This window comes from Eschscholzia californica, unplaced genomic scaffold (assembly GCF_041429995.1).
Source record: "Eschscholzia californica isolate CP2 unplaced genomic scaffold, dmEscCali1.0.p SCAF_5, whole genome shotgun sequence".
NCBI classification, from domain to species: Eukaryota; Viridiplantae; Streptophyta; class Magnoliopsida; order Ranunculales; family Papaveraceae; genus Eschscholzia; species Eschscholzia californica.
In genome coordinates, this window is record NW_028238472.1 from 20,547,072 (window position 1) to 20,568,611 (window position 21,540).

Below are 21,540 nucleotides of genomic sequence, written 5' to 3' on the forward strand. Positions count from 1 at the left end.
AATTATGAATTCTCAACCCCACACATCATCTTCACCTGCACCTTGTGTTGATTTTCTTCCCGCCAATGAGATCCTGACACGGATCTATAAATTCTATCAGAAACTGCCAGGTGTCCTGATGGTTAAGGGCAGCTGTCGGCAGTTGTACACGTGTCAGTTTGGCACTTGACTTTGAACGTGCCACAAATTTCGACATATTGGTTAGTGTCCTTTCGTCCCGGAGTGATTTAAGTTCTTCGAGCTAACTCAATAAAGGTTTACAAATGGTGGCTCCCATCTAATATGGACCTAATTTCGGATTTCAAACTTCAAAAGAAGCTTTCACATGAGAACCCTTTCAGGGTGGGATGGGACGGGTATGGGTAGGGGTGGGAAAAAGATCTGGAAGACCGTTATCCGACTCGTTCGACCGAGATAAAAAGTGTCCATGGACACCCGATGGTCATAACGGTCAGTGTCCGACCGGCCCGAAAGAATTGACGGACGGTCACGGTCAAAATTCTATGTCGAAGGACCGGCCGCTAACCGACCGGTATGAGTGACCGAATAAGTTGATCGACTAAACTGTCTCCATTTTTAGAAGTTGACCGTTGAATTTTATAGACATATGAATATATGATGATCGTTAGCTATAGTCATATAGTCTTCTGGAAGACCAAACATTAGTGCATGGCTTAATTATATCTTGTCAGATGATGATCAATTGTGTTTTTTTGTTTTATATTTACTTTTGATTTCTTGGCTAAACATCTTCATTTGTAAGTAATTTTGTTTGTCGTAATAAAAATAAAGTTCTGAATTAAGTAAATTTATTGAAAAGTCCGAACCGAGACCGTCTGTTGTCCGACTGGACCGGTAAAATAAACGGTCTTGGACGGTCAATGGACAAAGAATTTTTTAGAGTGACCGTCCGAGTCCGCCCGAGTAAATAGGTGGTTACCAACAGTTTATGTCCGAGTCGACCGGTTCGATGAAGTTAGAGTCAAGTACCGACCGGTCCGGACCGATTCCCACCCCTAGGTATGGGTGCCCATTGACAGTGTTTCTTTCGGTTTGAGCTCGGCCGGTCAGGCAAATTCTTTCAATGTCTAATGGGGTAGTCGGGTGAATCGGGCGAGTGAAATCATATATCCCCCTGCCCAAAACCCCCCACGCCAGACTAAAGGTGATCTGGGTTCGGGGTGGTCGGGTGTCGAGTAAAAGCGAATTAGTAAGAGTAGTGTTTCGACGAAATCAAGTACATCACAAAAAAGAAGCAATGGGAAATAAAGAACCACATGAAAAACAAAAAATTTACGTGGTTCGGTTGGTGAGGCCTACTCCACGACGGCACGATATGATTTCTATATTGATAAGCAAACAAGTTACACAAGGGATTCGTGAGAATTCGACATTCAGATATCCCTAGATTTTCAGTTTATATAACCACTAAAATCCTAATCTTGCTGACGCACCGTCTCTCTCTTTCCAAATCTGAAATACACATGAATATCGCTAACAAATAATAACCGAACATACATTTGCAATCAACATACCATGCCAAAAACATCACCTAATATGCCTTCCAACCCTTTACAATAGCTCTCAACACCATCCTCAACTGTCAATGGGCACCCATACGGTCTGAGGGCAGAGAATAAGGTGCGGAATTTATCTCTAAGCTTTTTTTATTCTACCACATCAAGTAGAGAGGAGAAAGTGAGCTAATTCCCAAGCTATCAACTAGTCAAGCAAGAAGATTCATATCAAACCACCATTGGAGTTCTAGCAAGCTTTCAAGGAGGGAGATTAAATACACCGTTTGGTGTCCCAAGTAGAGGAGCGACGATTGGAGCTCTTGGTCTTCTTAATCTATTGGAATAGTTCGAGGGAAATAGCGATTAAGGTAATCTTCTAGCTCCTATTAGTTTAATTGCTAGTTTATGCATGATGATCTTGGGACATACTAATGTCAAGACATGTGATGTCTGAGATTCCGCTTACACGACATTAGTAGACACCACCATAACCCAATAGTGGCGTCAGAGCCTCTTGCAATTAACTAGTTTTTGCTAAAAATCAAACTAGTCCATGTTTTGATAAGCTTGATAATTTGATAATTGAGTTTTAAAAGTATTTTAAACTCACAATTTGATTACAATGAATAAGATTCAATGAGTTTTCAAATTAAAAATCAAAATTTATGATTTAAAGTGTTTCAAAAACCTAGATTTTGATCCAATCTATGCTTGATTAGATAGATAGTAGTGTTTAAATGTATTTGAACCATAAAATTTTGATTGATTTTGAATTGGATTCAAGAATTTGTCAAATTGATTTCGAAATTTGTTCTCGAAAGTATTTCACAAACCTAAATTTTGATCCAAAATTGATTTGATTAAGAGTTGTTTTTGAGTTTTGGAAACTTTGAAAAACAAAAATTTGGAATTTTTTAGAAGTGTTCTAAAAGGTTTTGGAAGCTTTTAGAAGTGTTTTAAAATTGGCAAATAACAACTAAGAGTTGCAAAAACAAAAAATATATATATTTGGAAACTTGAGTTTTTTAGAAACTCTTGAAATCTGGCCAGGAGCTTTCGAAAGGCCAAAACGGGTTTTCTCTTAAAATTGATTTGTGAAATCATTAAGAATCAAACCAAAGTTTTTCCCGAAATTGACCCGGACTTTCAAAACTCAATACGGAGTTTTTCTTAAAATTGATTTTATAAATCACAAAAGATAAAACCGGAACGCACCATTAGTCGAATTCTTCGAATTTAGACTTAAGGTCCGTAATGTGACATGTGATGTCGAGAAAAGTATATCCCAAGACTATCATGCATATATAATTCTTAGCCTTGATATATTATATGAATGCATGTGATGTGAATGCGGAAACCTAGTATGACCATAGATTTATTTCTTAATTATTGTTTTAAGCACGGATGGGTGCATAATTTGTAATTAGTTTTAATTTCAAGTTTATACGATCTGCGAATCGTTAGTCTTGTAATTAGAGTTTAGGGTCAATAAGTCCATTGAAGAAGCTCGAGGAAGGAATCCAAAGGCGAGTGGGAGAAATCAATGGAGGTTCAAAGATGGCGATCTAAGGCGAACCAAAAGGCCAAACAAGAAGAAAACCAAAGGAGATTAGATCTTCTAGGTTAGGGGCCATACTAGGATCCATATCTACTTGATTTACTTTCTCGCGCGCATTTACTTACTTATTTACGCTTAATGTCGTGGATGTTAGTTAGGCTAAATAGTTCACTATAACAAACGCCAGACTAGCGTAAAAGTCCCCAAAAGTAATCTTGAGTAATCGCCTACCCAGATTAAGACACTCTTTGCGCCCTTGTTCGAGGAAGGTGGGTCGGCCTTAGCTGAAAATAATGTGCCATCAATGATTATTTTTTTACCATGTGGTTATATTGTAGTAGCTCTACCAGAGCCCTCAATGAGACTAGATGAACTAGCGATTGTTATTGCATTAACCTTGTATAATCTCAAGGTCTCAAAATACTTATTATTTCAAAAGGTAGAGTTTGTAGTTCCGTTATCAACCACACATATGTCGTCATCATCTTTTGATATTATATTTCCGCAATCCATACTTTGTGTACACAAAAATAAGACATAAGATAATTGAAACTTTATATTATATGAACATGATAATATTACATTATTTAAATAAAACAATATGTACAAATATAACACTATTCTAAAAATATTTGATTTGACCAAACACTTTGTGAAATTCTTTCTTACGTAGTTTGTTAAATTCAACGGAAGATAGATGATCAAATCGACCAGCGTATATATCTCGTTCACCTTCTGCAGCATAACCTTCGTAATTTCAGGATTACCACCATAATGAATGGGAAATAACTCGGTTTGTGGTTCAGTATGATGTATTTCCACTTCATCAACTAGATAATCAGACATATCCAATCTAGTGTTATAGGAGGAACCACCTATCTCCATCGGATTCATTTCTGTATTGGTCGTTGATTTCTTTAACGATGCTTGGTAAAGATATACGAGATCTTTTGCAGTTTTACAAGTCATTTACCAATGACCTGTCATACCACAGGTGGTTCATTTAATGTCTGTTTTCCTTTATCTTGTCGACTAATTGGATGAGATTTAGTATTCAAGTTAGTATAACGTCCACGTCGGCCATGATCGTAACCACAACCACCAGAGTGTGGCCACCATCTTTGTTATTCCAATTTTAATTGTTCTCACGACCACATCCTCTAGAGTGGTAGCCACCAACACTAGTATTTATTTGGTGACCGTTACCACGATCACGTCCTCTAAAGTGGTAGCCACCACTTCTATCATTTCTGTTGTGACTGTTGCCACAAGTCCATTTCTCATATTAGAGAAAGATGTCACATAGGTTTCAGATACCTCTGAATAACCAGGTGGATGAGCATCTTAATTTTTTATTATGACCTTCCGATTTTGTTCCGCAATAGGAAGACCTAAAATTATATCAGAATGACATTTAAAGTTCATGTTTCCATATTGTTCCTGTAAATTCATGTTAAATATATGAAAGTGGAAAACGTTTTATTTAACATCTGTTCTTCGGAAACAGGATAGCCACAATGTCCTAATTTTGTAGTTATCTTAACCAAGATAGAATTATATTCAGAAATAGTTTTAAAATCCTGCAGCCGCAGGTTTATCCAGTCATTTTGGGTTTTTGGTAAAATAACTCTTTCAAAATGACCTAATCTTTTCGCTAAACATTTCCAAAATACAAGTGGGTGTTTTTTATTTAAACATTCCGATTTAAGTTATGCACACAAATGATGTCGGATTACAATCAGGACAGTTGAGCGTATGTAAAGAAGTTCATTATTTCCCCCGCAAATTGTTTTCTCCAATTGTTTGGCCTCCAGATGGGCTCTGATTTCGAGCTTCCAAGTGATATAGTTTTTCCCCGACAAGTCAAGGGTTGTAAAATCAACACTTGTTAAATTCGACATATTAAAACTGAAAAATTAAGAGTTGCCTTTGAACTATTGATAGTTTCTTTAAGTTGAAGGGATCTTGGCTATAGCTGGAGACAATCGTGTTGATAACGTATTGAAATTTAAATGGACAGAAATGAGAGAAGAGTTGAAACTATACTTATCTCATATATAAATTTTTATGTATTAGCTTATGATAAATAGCTTATGATAAATGAGAGGAAGTTACAATTTTGAAAGTACCTAAAACCAAGTGGTATGAGGGTGTCTATATAGTGTAGTGGGAGGTGAGGTGGCAAATGGGTATCGAGGTGCTTACAGACCGACACCTTTGTGGACAACCCTCTTTTACTTCACCCTTAAGTATTGCTTCATTGCCAAAGTCAAGAAGTGATTGACCTCATATACTCACTTGTAAGTGATTGTTGAGAAGGTTATCCTCATTGGACAGAATTGTTGGTGGGAGAGGATAATATCCATAGTAGCCAAGACACTTAGTCTATGGCCATCCCATGCTTAGCAATAATGTTATGGGCAGCCATGTACATGTTATATAACACATATCTTCTTAAACGTGGAAGGAGATTTTGAAATCTAACCGTCTCAGAGAGCTCGAGCTCATCTATTATATTAAAACAGCTCAATCGGTTATCTAGGGGATAAGTCTGATCGTCCATTCTATTTTAGAGATTTGGTTGGGAACACTTCCGACGGAAGATATAAAATCTTTTTATGTAAATAGATCAAAAAAAGAAGGGTATCTATGTAAATTAACCAAAATTGCTAAGAATAACTACTACCCACATATTTCTCTCCCTATTTTTTCTCACATGGATTACATTTTAGAAACTACCAACTTTACAGTAGAAAAATCGTGGGAGAGATCGAAATAACTAACCCACTCTCCCATATCTTCCTAATTTCTCTCTCAACCACCTAACTATTTGACTTAAAACTGAAATTATCTCATTTCCTCGCCAAATTCTCTCTCTACACCATGTTTTCTATCTCTCGACGACCAAGAAATTTTATTCTAAAAAACAACAAAAGAAATCTCATAATTTTTTTTATTAAATCTTTCTTGTTAGTGATTTTTTATATGTTCTTCCTTCATAAAAATTTGATTTACCGACGAAGCCAAGAGGGATCTGTCGCGTCCGTAGGACGCGGCAGAAACCTAGTACCTTATTAAATCAGCACTTAATATTAATTGGTGAGCGGTCGTATTTAAAGAAAAAATGTGTGAAGTGTTAGTAAATGGGGAAACTTTGAAATTCAATGCATGTCTGCCCTCTCGAGAATTGGGTGAAATTCAAAGTTTTTTTTTTTTTTTGTTGAAAGAATTTCGTCAAAGTTGAAATTCAAACTTTAATTTGGCGCCAATAATTTCATACTTGGAAATGGAAATTGAAATCCCACACACAACGTCATAAACGTACAAAATAAATTAAATTTAAGTTGAGATGCCTTGTTTGAATTAAAAAAAGATTTTGGCTTCCAAAAACTCTCAAAATGGGACGGATGCCCCTCATTTGGGAGTCCATGTTGACTTTACTTTAGGGCAACTCCAATGTAGGGGGTCGAGCTTTCAACAAAGGTTCCTAAATTCAAATTATGTATGTGTGTGGTGTATGAGTGCGGATTTTTTATTTCAGTTTTCAACTATAAATTATAAATTTCAAATATAATTAAAATTTGATATTATTCTACCAGAGAGAGATAGAGAACTTTAAAGAGAAATAAAATATTTTAAAAAATTAAAATTAAAATTAAAATGATTGGGTGAGTCCCCTTTTTTTGAGATCCACTCAATTGTGACAGTTAGGGAACTCCCTAATGGTACATTTGTGGTGGGAGCCCGGGAAGGTGGGACTCCCAGCCCATGGGCTTCCGGGTTTGGACCACCAAGGGGCCGGGTTGGGGCTCCCGAAGCCACATTGGAGTTGCTCTAAGTGTTATGTTATCCACAGTGGGATTTCTTGAACACAATCTTCGTTTACTCTTTGTTTGGGATAAAGCTACCTAAGATTTCAGATCCAGAACCTTTAGTTAGATGTTGTTTGTTTTGTAATTTTTCAGATTTGAAATCTAAATTGGGTCTCAATTCAGATTTCAGATGTTTGTTTTTTATTTTAAGAAAATCTATCAATTTGTTCAACTGGGCTATGGTCTGAATTTGCTGAAAAAGAGCCCACATATTCCAGACTCCAAAACAAGTCAGAAATATAGGACCAATTGCTGAAATTTGTCAAAAGACTCTTCTGCACCCAAAAATTAGAAATTTTCTCATAGCCAAACACATAAGGCTATTTGAGAGACCACATACAACCACCACCACCGATAGCAGAAAACCACCACCACCGATAGCAGAAAACCACCGCCAACAATAGCAGACAACCACCTCCACCAACAGACAACCACCACCAACAACAGAGAACCACCACCAGCGCACCACCACCAGCGCACCACCACCAACAGACAACCACACAAACCATGACCACCACCACCAACAGTGAACCACCACACAAACCATAAAAGTAGACAACCACCACAAACCACGAGCACCACCACACACCGCGAGCACCACCAGCAGAACACAACCATCACACACCATGAAAATCGATGAACTCTTGCCGGATCTGGCGAGGGTCGTCTTGTTCGACCCTTGTCGGATCTGGAGGGTTGGAACCCTCGCCGGATCTGGCGAGGGTTTAACTTTCACCTCCGTTTGAGGGAGAGAGAGGGGCTGAGAGAGAAAAAGAGAGCGGCTGAGAGAGAGAAAGAGAGCGACTGAGAGAGAGAGGGAGAGAGATAAAAAAAAAGGGGAACCAGCTGACCTTCCATTAGAGAGAGACCCTCGCCGATTCTTACGCTAGAGAGAGAAAGCGAATGAGAGACTCACGAAATCTTCCATTAGAAAGAGAGAGACTGTAAAGAAGAAGAGAAGAGTTCATTAGGGTTTGGGTTTTCTCTCTATTGAGAGTAGAAAGGTTTTTGAGAACTAAAAATTAGGTCTTTTTGCCAAAAACATTGAATAAGGGTATAAATGTCAATATTTTTAATCAGACCTTATAATTCAGATATAAAAAACAAACATCTAACTTGCAAAATAATTCAACCAATTCAGATTCAGCCAATTCAGTTCAGACAATTCAGATTCAAACATACATAAAAAAAAACAAATACAACCTTAGTAGATTTTCCTCACCACAAATTTCTCTAGAAAGATGTGATGTCATGTTAGGAATGTCAAAACATAGCCACTGGTACTGTGGCAGGAAAAAGGGATGAGTTGATCAACTCCGTCTTTCCTGAATGAGAGAAAGGAAGAGCTAATTTTGTGAGAAATTCATTCTGAAAGAAATGAGAAACGCCCTACCTCAGATTTCCGGATCTACTTTTGACTTGTAGAATACTGGAAACTAAGAACACTATGTTACCATGTGCACCTGCTCAATCACTGACAGGAATGGGGTGAAGCCCAAACATTTCAAAGATGTATTTGGGTTGCAATAGTCATAGTCACTTGGCCGAAAGAGGGAAAGGCTTGACGTAAGCATGCCAGTCTTAAGTGAGCACGAGAACAAGATATAGTGCCGAATCTTTCTTTTGTCCATGACAAGGAGCTGTAAGAGTCGGAGAAGCTAACTCCTTCCTGCCGACAGGACAATATAGGACGGTGGAATTCAAGCCAAATAATATCCATAACACCTTTTTCAAACTAACATTACATCATAAAGTCACGGCAAAAAAACTCTACTTTCAACCTGAACTCCTTCCTTTCATCTATGAAAAAGGTTGAAACAAAAACAGTTTCGATTCCTGTCACTCTCAATTCATCCTACCCATCAGCTACACTAACAAATGGAAAACAAAAAGACAACCCTATTATGGTTTAACAAATAAAGATTTTGGCCACTCTGTGATGAAAGACAGTAATACCACCCCAAAATTCAAAGATAAATATGAGAAGTTATCTACCCACTACAGCGCTATTAGTCTGATTGATAACAGCATTGGAGAGCTTCAATCTGATAGCTTCAAACTCCACCGCCTGTCTTTCTGCAGTTGTCAACCAAGACGATAAGCAAAGCTCAACCACATCTTTGCCACAGCTCAAAGATCCCTTGACATTTTTAATCTTTCCAAACCTTGTAACTCTTTCAAGGTTAGAGCTAGATGGCTCGTCGGCAAAACTCTGCAATATGTTCTTGACAGCATCGCACCAAATGGGTCGAGCGAGTTTTAAGAACTCGTTTACAGCTAACACGGGAAGGTTCACACTTCCCAAATCGGACTCGTCATGGTTCCCTCTTCCATGGTAATCTGACCCTCCAAGCTTAACAAGATCATAGGTATCGGCCATATCATTGAAAGCTGTAAACCACATAAAAGGGTAAATGAAGTTAAAATCAAGTGATGTGAAAAATAAATCATCATAGGCACTTGCAGAAGATATGCTGTATAATAGTTCAACTCTGCATTCAACCTAGTTTGCTTTCAACCTTTGTGAGATATCCAAGTATTGATATCAAAGGTGGTTCTGCACTTTTCCTTTTTTATTATTTTTGTAACTAATTAATATAATTTTGATTTTCCAAAAAAAAAAGAAAAAGTAGTGCTAATCTTAGGATCACGAACTAGGTTAAGGCCTAAGTAGTTCGCCTTGGAGTCGGGCCTCAGTCACCCACCCCAAGCCTCAATCTAGCTGATTTAGGACTTACTAGGCCCAACTAGACTTATAATTCTTCTTTATAATAATACATATATATAATATACCATCCCATAGTTGCATGTATCCAAAAAATGGAAATAAAGGAAAACAATTTACAAGAACAGAAGGAGGACTCCGGCGGGCTCACCAAACATGGGTGGGGCTATTAGACTTTCCTTAGTTTCCGTAAGATTATTCTCAGAGCTGACATATACAAATTTCTTGAATAAATGAAGAATGAGAATTTGGAATCATGTAAAAATACCTGCAAGTTTTCCATCACTTCTATACACCTCTATAGCATGAAGTCCTGCATCTTTCAACCTCCGAATGACTCCAACAGGATTCTTTAATGCCCATGGATGTGCCAAAGCGGCAATACCACCTGTCCGACATATCAACTGCACTGCTTCTTCTGCAAGAAGTTCGTTTCCTCTGTAAGAGAAAATCAATAATTCCCATGTTAAAAGAAGACACGAATTCTTTTCTATTAGAGCATCGCAAAATCTCGAATCAGAGAAAGCTTTCTATAAGATACGGAATATTACGTAGAATAAGCAGGTCCTCCGTCATATAGATATCGACTAAAAGCTTGCTTTAAGTTCTCTACATGTCCTGCTTCCACCATAGCACGAGCCACATGCAATCTCCCTGGAGCAACTCCATTACCCGCAATCTTAGCAACATGTTCCCATTTGACAGGCATTTTGAGGTTATTCAACTTCAAGAGCATGTTTTTTGCTCGAAGGTAACGCCCTTCCCTTATATTAGCCAAACACTTCTCAAGTTCATCATATCTTGACGGCCCACAAATACCATAATATGCCAGGACATGAACAGGTTCCTCATTTCCAGACTCTCCTCTGTCAGTTACCGAGATTCCAAATTGCACAAGATTAGTTCTACAATTATTTTTGTGTCGCTAAAATATTTTTCAGCTTAGAGGAAGAGTGAGACTGAAGAATGTAATTATTCAAAACTACAAGCATTACATAATGAGGAATAGAAAATAACCTTGGAGTATATATTGTACTAATCTCAACACCAGGGATTATTCTGATACCAAATTTACGAGCAGCTTCTGAGGCTTCAGGTATTCCACTCATGGTATCATGATCTGTCAGAGCTAATACTTTCACCTGTTCTGAACAGATTGTACTCGTTAAATAACAGTTCGGGTTTTGTTCAGCTAAATCACAGTACAAAGAGAAAACAGAAATAGCATACTTAACCACGGCTCTTCATGTAATGATTATTGCGTTAATTTTAGTGCAGGAAAAGCTCTATACCAGTGTGGCATAATTGTGCCCTCGCCCCTCAAAACTAACTTTTTAGAAATTGGGGCACCATAATTTCATTCGATATTCACATGATGAGGAACCACCATAAGGAGCCATTATAATAGAAAACAGTAGCCCTATGTAGCCATTCGATTTCAGATCTTCCATTGTTAATAACCTTTACTTGCAAGCGGAGGATGCGCTTTATATGGATAGGTAAAACCCATTTTTTCTCTTAGACTAAATTCAGCTATGACCACAAGTAAGTACATATTATAATGTCCTTCAATAAATCATTATTCTAAGAAACTAATAAACATCTCGAATGGGTTTATAGAACTCCTTGCATGAGCTTGAATCAAGCTTCCAAAGTTATAAATGAGCTTGTTTGGTTCTCATATATATAATGCTTATGGTAAAGGACCATTGTTTATGAATATTTTCTTCATCATACTCATTTGCCCTAGATAAGTTCATAACAGTTAAGACCTAAAAACACAGATATAACACAAACAAGAAGAAAAACAATCAATGAGATTCATGAGAACAATGCATCAAAGATGAAACAAATCCTAATTCATCAACCATTTAACAATGGGAAAAAACAAGTAACCAAATCAAAGAAAATGATAGCAAATATAGCACTAGTAAACACCAAAAAAAGTACCCATCTCTGATTTGTACTGAAAAAGAAAAGGAATAAACTGAAATTCCTATAAAAGAAGAAAAGAAGAAAAACTCACCCCATTTCTATGAGCTCGTTCAACAAGAGCAGTAGGAGATAAATACCCATCACTACAAATCGAATGAGAATGCAACTCAAATACAACCTTATCTGTCAATTTCCTCTGTGGTATTCCAAAATCATCAACAACAGTTGATGAAGACGAATCGAGAAATACCCATTCATTAATTGATTTAGAAGCTTGATTTTGCTCTGAAGTCATCTTCTTTTTCTTATTACCACCATTACTCTTCTTCTTCTTCGTTTTCTTCTTGTTCTTTGAATTAGTTCCATTACTATTACTGCTATTCTGAACAGGATAACGGTCACCCATCATCTGAGCTTTTGTGTTTTGGCTGTTCCTCTTCTCTGTCACCGACTATCTAATCAACAATTTAGAGAGAGAGAGAGAGAGAGTGAGATTGGGTTTAGGGTATTATCTGTTGTTATTCAATCCAAAACCATATGACGACATATCTCTCATTCAATTTTATTGCTCAGCCACTTGCGGCCATACATTGTCCGACCTTTTTATTGTGACGACATTTATCGTTTCCCGATATGTTAGTACTACAATATTACGATATTAGTCTCTTTACTCTTTGCACCTTCACATTGTGGCCCCTAAATTAAAAAGTCAATGACAGGTTTCGTACCTCGTTTAAACCAGGGGGTATAATAGTTGGATATTCACCTTTTCATGTGTCTTCCACTCATTTCAATTTTTCTTTTTAGTTTTTAAGAACTCTGGCTATACTAAACGGAAAAGAGTGCTTGTGATATGTCAAAATTTGTCTTTCTGTCATCATTCAAGATGTTGAGACTGTTGTGTTGAATCTCGATCCACTCTTCACAAACTCGGAGAAAAACCTACAAGGAGGTAAGAAACTTTTTTGCCGTTCAAATTGCCTTTGCAGTTAAATTATTGAATATTGAGTGGCCAAGTTTAGGAATTGGATATTTGATTGATGGTATACGTTTTGGATACTTTTGTTGTGAGCATCATTGTGTTCGTCCCTTATTCAGGCGAGTTCACTTCTTTTTATAAACTTCTTTGGCCGACTTTTTATAAGTGGTGTTGATGACAAGGTTGAGATCCGTCGTTTTGTATTGGAACTACTATTTTGTAGTTGTGAGATATTAGGGTTCCTATTTGGGAACATCCCGTATATATGGACAAGTTTCCTTATTCAAGGATACTCGGTAGTTAGGATAGATCATATTTTCGATTTTGTTGATCTTCTAGGGAAAGTTTCCTCCCTACGGGACTCTTGTATCCCAAGTTTAATGAATACTTAATATCCTTACCGTCTGGGATCTTTGCTAGGATTCGAGATTAAGTCGGTAAAGCATCAAACACGCTTCTACCCCTCAGTTCTGGACTTGAGTGGTAAACCTCTTTCGGATTCAGCCTCCCTGTTGACTTGATATGAGTTGACCCGTTGGGCTTTTGGTCTTTTCTTGACTTATAGGTCGTTGTCAACTGATGATCATTTTTTGGATCATCACGAGTCCTGCAACTCCTTAGTCGAAAGAAGATAAACTAAGGAGTAGAAGAACTTATATTATTTTCACAAATAATTCTAAGTAAATCAAGTAAATAAATCTTCCATGTTTAAAATATACCTGAATCAAGCCCGATTATTTTCTGCAGCGAGATTTCTTTACCAGGGTTGCCTTCCGGGGTTACTTGCATGTTCTTTCGTACACGGGAGACTCTAATCTCTTCATCTTTTCCCAAGAATAGATTTTGTTTCCCCTTTTTTGATTTATTTACGTCTGATCGATTTTGATCCTCTGATCACACGTTTTATTCATTATTCTTCGGGTAACTGATCACGAATGGTCTGATCACGCGGTGGACACGCGTTCGCTTCTTATTGGCTTGAAGCCTTAGTTTTTTCTTATCACATTAATTGCATGGTTGATTAAGTCAAAGATTCGCCGCAATTTTCTTATGCGCATTGATTACTTCGCTAGTTTTCAAGACGTTTCTCATTTACTCCTTAAGTATGTTTCGAGACTTTGCTCTTCACCTTCCGCTTATAAATAGCTTGCTTGATTCTTTGATCTTATTCATGGACAACTTTTCCTAAGTTGTATTTCTACACTGATAATTTTGTTCAACTTTCTGGTTTCTTCATGATGAGACCCTTATTCGAGTTTAATTTTCAATTTGTTACTTGTTCACGGTTTCATTCAAGGAAGTCGTTCTAAATGGAGTTGTCACCCAAGGAAGTGGTGCTAACCCCCCAGGGTTCTCCGTCATTTTAGTTATGGTTAGGGGAGTGATTATACCGCAAGGAATATTCCTCCATCCTTTTTCCATTCTGAAAGGAAAGAGAGTTGAAGAGCCAACCAGGGATTTATTTTTCATATTCGTTTGTCTGTATTAATTGGATATTGAGACAACGAGTTTCAGATGCCTTTCTTTTCTTTAAAAGGTTTTGTCTGGTCTTTGACCTCTGCTTTTGTTCCATATGGGCCTGTTTTAGTTCCTCCCTCTTGAATCTTATCTCCATTAGCCAAATACTCAGTTCTCAGCTGCTCCTGTACATTCACAATGATAGGGCATTAGGTATCTCATACCAAATTGGAAATTTGACAATATTTGATAAATTAACTACCGATACCTGAACCGGAAACATATTCCGTTCTTCTTGTCCTCCAAGAACTTAGGGCAGTTTCTCGTCCAATGGCCCTTGCCATCACGGTAGAAACACTTGGTGTTAAACGGTGAACTTTTGTCTTTAGATTTAGCAGTTCGTTTGCCCTTTCCTTTGGACGCAGGTTTCTTCTTCTGGTTTCCACCTTTCGTGAACCCTCTATCATTTTGAATCATAAGAACATCTGTATTATGATCCACTATGGCTACATTTAGTTCGGCTGTCTGAAGCATCGCATGAAGTTTCTCCAGTGTTTTGTCCCATTCAGTCATGTTGTAGTTCATCTTGAATTGATTGAAACCACTGTGTGCTTGGTTATGGAGTCTCCTACTAGTGTTGTATGTGGATTACTTTCAGATCCAATGTCAAACACTAGTATTCTCAGGATCATCATGCATAAGCTAATAATCAACTAAGAGTTAGAGATTACATTAATCGTTATTTTTCCCTCGAACCTTTCCAATTGCTTTTGAGAAGACCAAGAGCTCCAATTGTAACTCCTCTACTTGAGACACCAAATGGTCTACTTAATCTCCCACCTTGTTTATCAGTTAAAACAACAATGGTGGTTTGATAAGAAGAACTCCTTCTTTTTTGTTTGACTAGTTGATAGCTTTTGGCAATTAGCTCACTTTCTCCTCTCTACTTGATGTGGTAGAGTAAGAAAGCTCTTAGAGAAATTCCACACCTTATTCAATATCCTAAGGGTTCTTATATAGAGTTCTAAGTTAGAGTCCAACCCTAATTAGATTCCTAAAAAGCCCTTTTCAATAAAATTTAAGGAAATAGTCGAAAATAGAATTAGTTGCTATTTTCTTTATTCCCTTAAGTTGTGGCCGTCCCCTAGAGAGGGGAACTCCAGATCTGACCGGTCCCCTTAGGGAACCCCAATGATCATGGTCGGACGCCCTTTTATTCCCAAAACACCCTTCCGATGCCCCGACCCAAAATCTCACTTTTCAGGCCTTTATGCTATCGTTGCCTAAACTTCTTTTAGGCCTATGAGACATATTTATGGGACTCTCCCATGATTATATATCTCATTCTCACTAGTCATATCATCCGATTAAATATCCGTTCTTATTTGTAAGCCGATGTAGGATCCGGTCGAAGTTTGCCGCGAATTACTTCGTAATTCGACGATCGTAGTTGGTTTCTAGCTAAACACTACTACCCCTAAATCACCGGACTTGATGATCTTCTTCATCAATTAGCCTATCTGAAAAATTACTCGCATTGCATTCTTAGTTTCTATTCTTAGTCAACTTGATCTCCCACCTTGTTGCTAGCTACAAAACCAATGGTGGTTTGATGAAGAACTCCTTCTTCTTTGACAAGATAGATAGTTTGGGAATAAACTTTCTTTATTTCTCTACTTGATGTTGTAGAGAAGAAAGCTCTTTGAGAATTCTCCCACACCTTATTCAAGTCCCAAGAGACATTATATAGAACCCTAAGTTAGAGTAAAATCCTAATTAGGTTTCCTAAAAGTCCATTTTGAATAAGATTTAGGAAATACTCAAAAATAGAAACTAGTTTCTATTTGGGTTAATTCCGTTTTGGCCCCCAATTTGTGACCAACTCGCCGTTTTGACCCCTAATTGTGTCTAGCAGTTCGTCTTGGCCCCAAATTTTTGTGTAAAGTACCAGTTTTGCCCCGGTGGCCTTTTTGTAAATTTTTTTCTGATTCTTTTTTGCTTTATATTTTTATTTTCTCTATCTTTTATTTGCATACTTTTTCTCTCTCTACCCTCTCTCTTCAATTTGGGGATGAGTTCTTCCAAGAGAACAATCTGAGAAGAAAAATAAATCAGAAGAACAAATCCGGAAAGTGAGTCGGAAGAATAGATCTCCAAAACAAATATGAAGAACAGAGCCAGTTCGAAAGAAACCCAATCTCTATCTTCACCCCTCCATTTCAAATCTTCACCTTCAAGAGCAAACATGATTAAACTACTCACATAAGAATACCATAGAAGAAGAAGAATTATCAGAAAGAAGAAAATGGCAGAAATCACCTAATCCCTTTTCCATCCATAGAAACAAGTAGAGAAAAAAAAATCTAGAAGGGAAAAATTGCTGAAGCACTAGAAGAAGAGAGTAAAAGGGATTTTGGGTTCAATCACATGTGACCTAAATATGCTTAGAAAAAGGGGAAGCATCCTGGGAAGTAAATTGAAGTAGCAGCGATGGTAGCCTTGATTAGAAACACCTTCACCATGGTTAAAGTAGTGTCATGTGGTAGCCTTTGTACCAAATAAGATCCGTCATCATGTGAATCGAGAGGGGGGCATGTTACCATCAAATTTCAAACATAAATTCAAGAAGAGGGATAGATGCATAAAAGATAGGGCGTGTTAATCCAGACTACTAATGACAGAGAGAAATATAATGCTTTTAGAGAGAGAAAATGGAGATTTTAAGGGTAACCTATCTTTAAACCAAACCTTCATTTCTTTTAGATTTCATCTTTTGTTGTTGTTTCAAATTGATGTTATGAATATATGATTCTCTCTAATGTATCTTGTATGAATTTTAGGTTCCTGACTTTTCTCTATTTGATGAATCTAAGGTTTCCCTAGACTTCTATGGAAAGATTTTTTTTTTTTTTGGAGAAGAATTGATTTGATTTTTTATTTTACCCTCTTAGATGAATGGCCTTAAAGAAAATTAAAGGGAAACTGATGAAAAAGGTGATGATGATGATGATGATGGAGTATTAGGAGTCGAAATAGAAAGAGTCGATAAAGAGAAGAGGGTGGGGAGACGAGGAACCTACAAATGAAAGAGAGAACAAAATGAAAATTAAAAAAAAAGTTGAAAAAAAGTATTTACAGAAATGCCATAAGGGCAAAACTAGGACATTTGACAAAAGTTGGGGGCCAAAATGAACTGCCAGACACATATGGGGGCCAAAACGAACTGCCGGACACAATTGGGGGCCAAAACGGCGAGTTGGTCACAAATTGGGGGTCAAAACAGAATTAACCCTTTCTATTTTCTCAATTCCCTAACTTGTGGCCACCCAAATCATGCCCAATTGGGCAGAATTAACCCAAGCTTGGCCGTCCCCTTTTGGGCCCCAAATCACCCCTTTTGGTGCCCAGCTAAATTACCCTTCTTTTGGGTCTTTTGAACTATCTTTGCCTAAACTTCTTTTAGGCCTATGGAACATATTTATGGGACTCTCCCATGATTATATGTCTCATCCCTCTAGTCATATCCTATGGATCAAATAGACATTCTTTGGCGTAACCTGATGTAGGATCCGGTCGAAGTTAGCCATGAATTACTTAGTAATTTGACGATTATAATTGGTTTCTAGCTAAACACTACGACGCCTAAATCGTCCGGACTTCGTGATCTTCTTCATCAATTGTCCTATACGACAAATTGCTCGCATTGCATCTTTGGTCGAAGTACATCTGCTTCAACTCTACCTCCGCCAAGAAAGTCGCCAAAGGACCCGAAGAACAGGCGAAAATAATAGACGAGATCAACACCATAGCAGGAGGACCATCCCTCAGCGGGAGCACCAAGGGCGAACAACGAAGATACGGCAATTTACACCTATTTTACACTACCAAGGGGAAATCAGAACTTTTCTACCTTAACTAGTGTCTTTCTTTATCTTCTTGTCGTTTATTTTTAGTTTCGCTGTGTCTAGCTAACTCTTGTATTCGTATACTTTTAAAGCATGATTTGATATGAGATAAATGATTAATTATTTGTTTAAATGGTAGTTCAATTATCTTCGTCTTATTTTATAAATTATGAGCCTTGATCTTAATCGTCTGTTGACACATAGTTTGATAGTGCGTACTTAGTTTGATAATTGATGCTTAGTAACTTTTGATCGGTTATACTTAGTTTGACGCATTATACTTAGGAGTGTCATATTAATTCATTGTCAGCTAATTTGATATTGTTTGCTTTGTTTGATAGTCGATGCTTAGTAACTTTTGATCGGTTATGCTTATTTTGACAAATTATGCTTAGGATCGGATTGTCAATGTGTGTGGGTTAAGTTAACTAACCTTCCATTCTAATAGATAATTAATCTTTGTCACTATCAGGGCCGTGCCTGAGATTTTGGAGGCCCAGTGCCAAACCTTAGTTAGCCCCCCTTCTATAAAAAAAAGTAAAAAAATACATCGAAAATAACAAATTTGAAATTTCTTCTCTTTTCAAATTCTGAAGTGAAAATATCATACTAGATTTGAAGTATGATTTTCAGTATGGATAGATTATCTTTCGTTCCTATTCTGATTGTAAAAAGAAATACAAGTATAATAAAATTTAATGTCACAAAAAAACTATCACCAATAATAAAAGTTAAACATCATTCTTGTGATTAATGTATTAATTTATTAGAAACAATTCAAAATAGTTGAACAATTATATTGATTAATATATTTTAATAGATGAATTCATCAAATATAATAATTACCTGAAACTTGAGTGACATTTTTCTTATACGTGATGGGTTAGACTTTAGAGTGTGTAAGTTGGAGAAGGGCAGAAGGCTAGGAAAGATTAGATTGAAGAAATTTATTTTAGAACATAAACACTGGTCTGTTTTTGAATTTAGAAAGAATAAATTAGTAAAGTAAGTTAAATAAATCAAAAGATTTGCAACCAGATTTAGTGAGATACATATAAAGTAATCAAAAAGTGTAATGTGGAATTTTAAAATTAATTTTGGAAAGTAAGAGAGAGACAGAGAAAAGGGGTGACGTAGAGAGAGAGAAAGTACGGGGAGACCAAAAACAAAAGGAAAGAACTGTGGGCCTCATCCGGTAACTACTTATTACCGAAGGAAACACAACTGTGGGTCCCATCCCGTGGGAGGCCCAGTGCGGGCGCCCTGCCCGCACTGGGTCTTGCACGGCCCTGGTCACTATCGATCTTGTGGATCGAAATATTCCTCTCAATCGTTTGTTTCTCAACTCTCTCACTCGACTCTTCTCCCGAATCTCTTTCATCTCACTTAGATAGATTAGTTCTTTTTATTTGTTTCTTTATTTATCAATCCAAAAACCCAACTTATTATCTTTCGGGTTTTAGTCTAAGATAGTTAGTGACACCTAGACCGATGGACTTGACTCTCTCGATATTCGAGTAACATTCCTATCTCTGTGGGTCGACCACGGTCTTACTGAGTTTATTACTTGACGCACGTATATATACTTGCGGGTGTACCTTTTTTGGGCACATCAAGTAGCCCTGCAGTGCATCCCTTACAAACAATATTGCAAAAATATTTTAGTTAAAAGAAAAACAACTGGGTTTCACGCAACCCTGGTTCAGGTATATTCTAAACTTTAAAGATTTATTTAAATTACTCGTGCATCATCAACACATAAGAACTACGTTCATACAGAAGATGAAAGACTTCTAAGTTTTTTACTCTTTAGTTTCTCTATTTTCAACTAAGATTGTGCTTGATAGTAAAAAAATAGAGAAACATTTACCCAAGGAAGAATTTCACAAAGAAACATATTCCCCATCTAAATTTCTTTATTTCTACTGTTTGGTTCGTTGGAAAGGATTTTTTCTTAATTTTCTTTTTCATTGTTATATATTTAATGGAGAAAGGTAATGAAAGTCATAAGTATATGCCAGACCATATAAAAACATCCCATCAATTTCAAAGTTAAATTTCAAAATGTAGAGAAATAAATTTAATACTCATTCCCAACTCCAAACCATATTCAGCCAGAAAATGAAATGAGAGCAGTTAATGAGACCCCCTTCACAAAAAAATCAAATACAATAATCTTTATGCATGGATTTCAATCTCATCAACCAACAGAAACATTGAAATCCAAATTAAAGAAGTAAATAAGAACAAAACCAAAAATGCCCAAAAATCTGATAGAAGTGAATAAATAGCATCAACAAATGCATATCATCATTAGACCAAGATTTGTAACAAATAACCAATAACAAATCATGAGATTTAGGGTGAAATAAGTAACCAAATAATAATAATGAAATTATGAGTAAAAATAAAAAACAAATTGGAAGATTGGCTTGAACTTAATTATGATTTCAAAACAGAAAACTTCTACTTCAAATGGTGAATGCGACTTTATGGCTTTGATTTTTAGGATGAGTTTTTAGTTGGGAAGACATGGCAAATGCTTTTAGTGAGAGAGAAGACGTGTCAGAGAGAGAGGGGAAGAGATCAACTCATTTTTTTAGGAAGGTTTTGGATTTGAGAAAATCTTCTCCAAAATAAGTTGGGCCATGAGTTTAACACGATTCGGGGAAAAGCGGAAACAAAGGTCACTGGCTACCAAGTTTCACTTTTTCTATATTGTCAACCAAACATGTTGAAAATTTTAATTTTGGAGAAATTATTCCCTTAGAATGTTGTCTGCCAAACACGACCTAAGGAGTGGCGGGATTCGGGACCATCCAAAAAATGTCATCAATTGACTAAGTTCAATGAGTCAAGAAAGGATCGAAAGCCCGTAGGTCAACCCGCGTCAAGTCAACAGGGAGGTTGAATCTGAAAGAGGTCTGCCACTCAAGCCCAGAACGGGGGGTCGGCACGATTTTCCTAGGCGCCTTAAGCCCTACCCTAACTTAAATACAACCTGGTCTGCCCTGAGATTTATGAGAAGGTTGGGAAAGTCTACGTAAGCAGGGTCGATACCTTAATCCCGAAACAGGGGGAGGTAGAAGCGTGTTTAAACTTACCGACTTAATTCCAAATCTTATTAAAGATCCCAGACATTGTGGATCATAAGTATTTAATTAACTTAAGCTTAGAGTCTCCCAAGCAGGAAACATCTCTTAAAGAATCTACAAAACTCGGAAACATATCATTCAAAGATCCTTAAACAAAGGAATTCCTAAATATCAAAGATCCGGGACAACCTGAAAGGGAATTGTAAATACGAAATAGTAGTTTCAATCCAAGATGGTGGATCTCAACTTCCTCAATCACGCCACCTAATAAAAGTCGGCAAAGCAGCCTATAAAAGGTCATCAACGCGCCTCGAAGAAGGTACGAACTCCATAGTTCACTCAATACTCAATTCTTTTAACTGAAAGGGCAATCTGACTGTCTTGAGCGTCGAAGAGGTTTTCGAGCTCCTTGCAGATTTTTCCCCCAAGTTCAAAGGAGAAGGAGCGGAAGCAGGATTGATCAAAGTGAATTCCAGCATCACGGATTCGTTATTTT

The 21,540-nt window shown here is 37.1% G+C and overlaps 2 protein-coding genes across 2 annotated transcripts; both read right to left on the reverse strand.

Moving 5' to 3' along the window:
• Positions 1-8,639: 8,639 nt before the first annotated feature.
• Positions 8,640-12,217, reverse strand: LOC147537743 (Polymerase/histidinol phosphatase-like protein). The gene is made up of 5 exons (XM_086643586.1): positions 11,699-12,217; positions 10,690-10,814; positions 10,224-10,538; positions 9,941-10,110; positions 8,640-9,338 (listed from the first exon to the last, which is right to left on the reverse strand). The coding sequence occupies exons 1-5, from the start codon at positions 12,014-12,016 to the stop codon at positions 8,935-8,937; spliced, it is 1,332 nt and encodes a 443-aa protein (XP_086499712.1). The 5' UTR covers positions 12,017-12,217; the 3' UTR covers positions 8,640-8,934.
• Positions 12,218-14,302: 2,085 nt separating this feature from the next.
• On the reverse strand, positions 14,303-14,617 carry LOC147537744 (uncharacterized). The gene has a single exon (XM_086642834.1). The coding sequence runs from the start codon at positions 14,615-14,617 to the stop codon at positions 14,303-14,305; it is 315 nt and encodes a 104-aa protein (XP_086498960.1).
• Between the last annotated feature and the right edge of the window lie 6,923 nt (positions 14,618-21,540).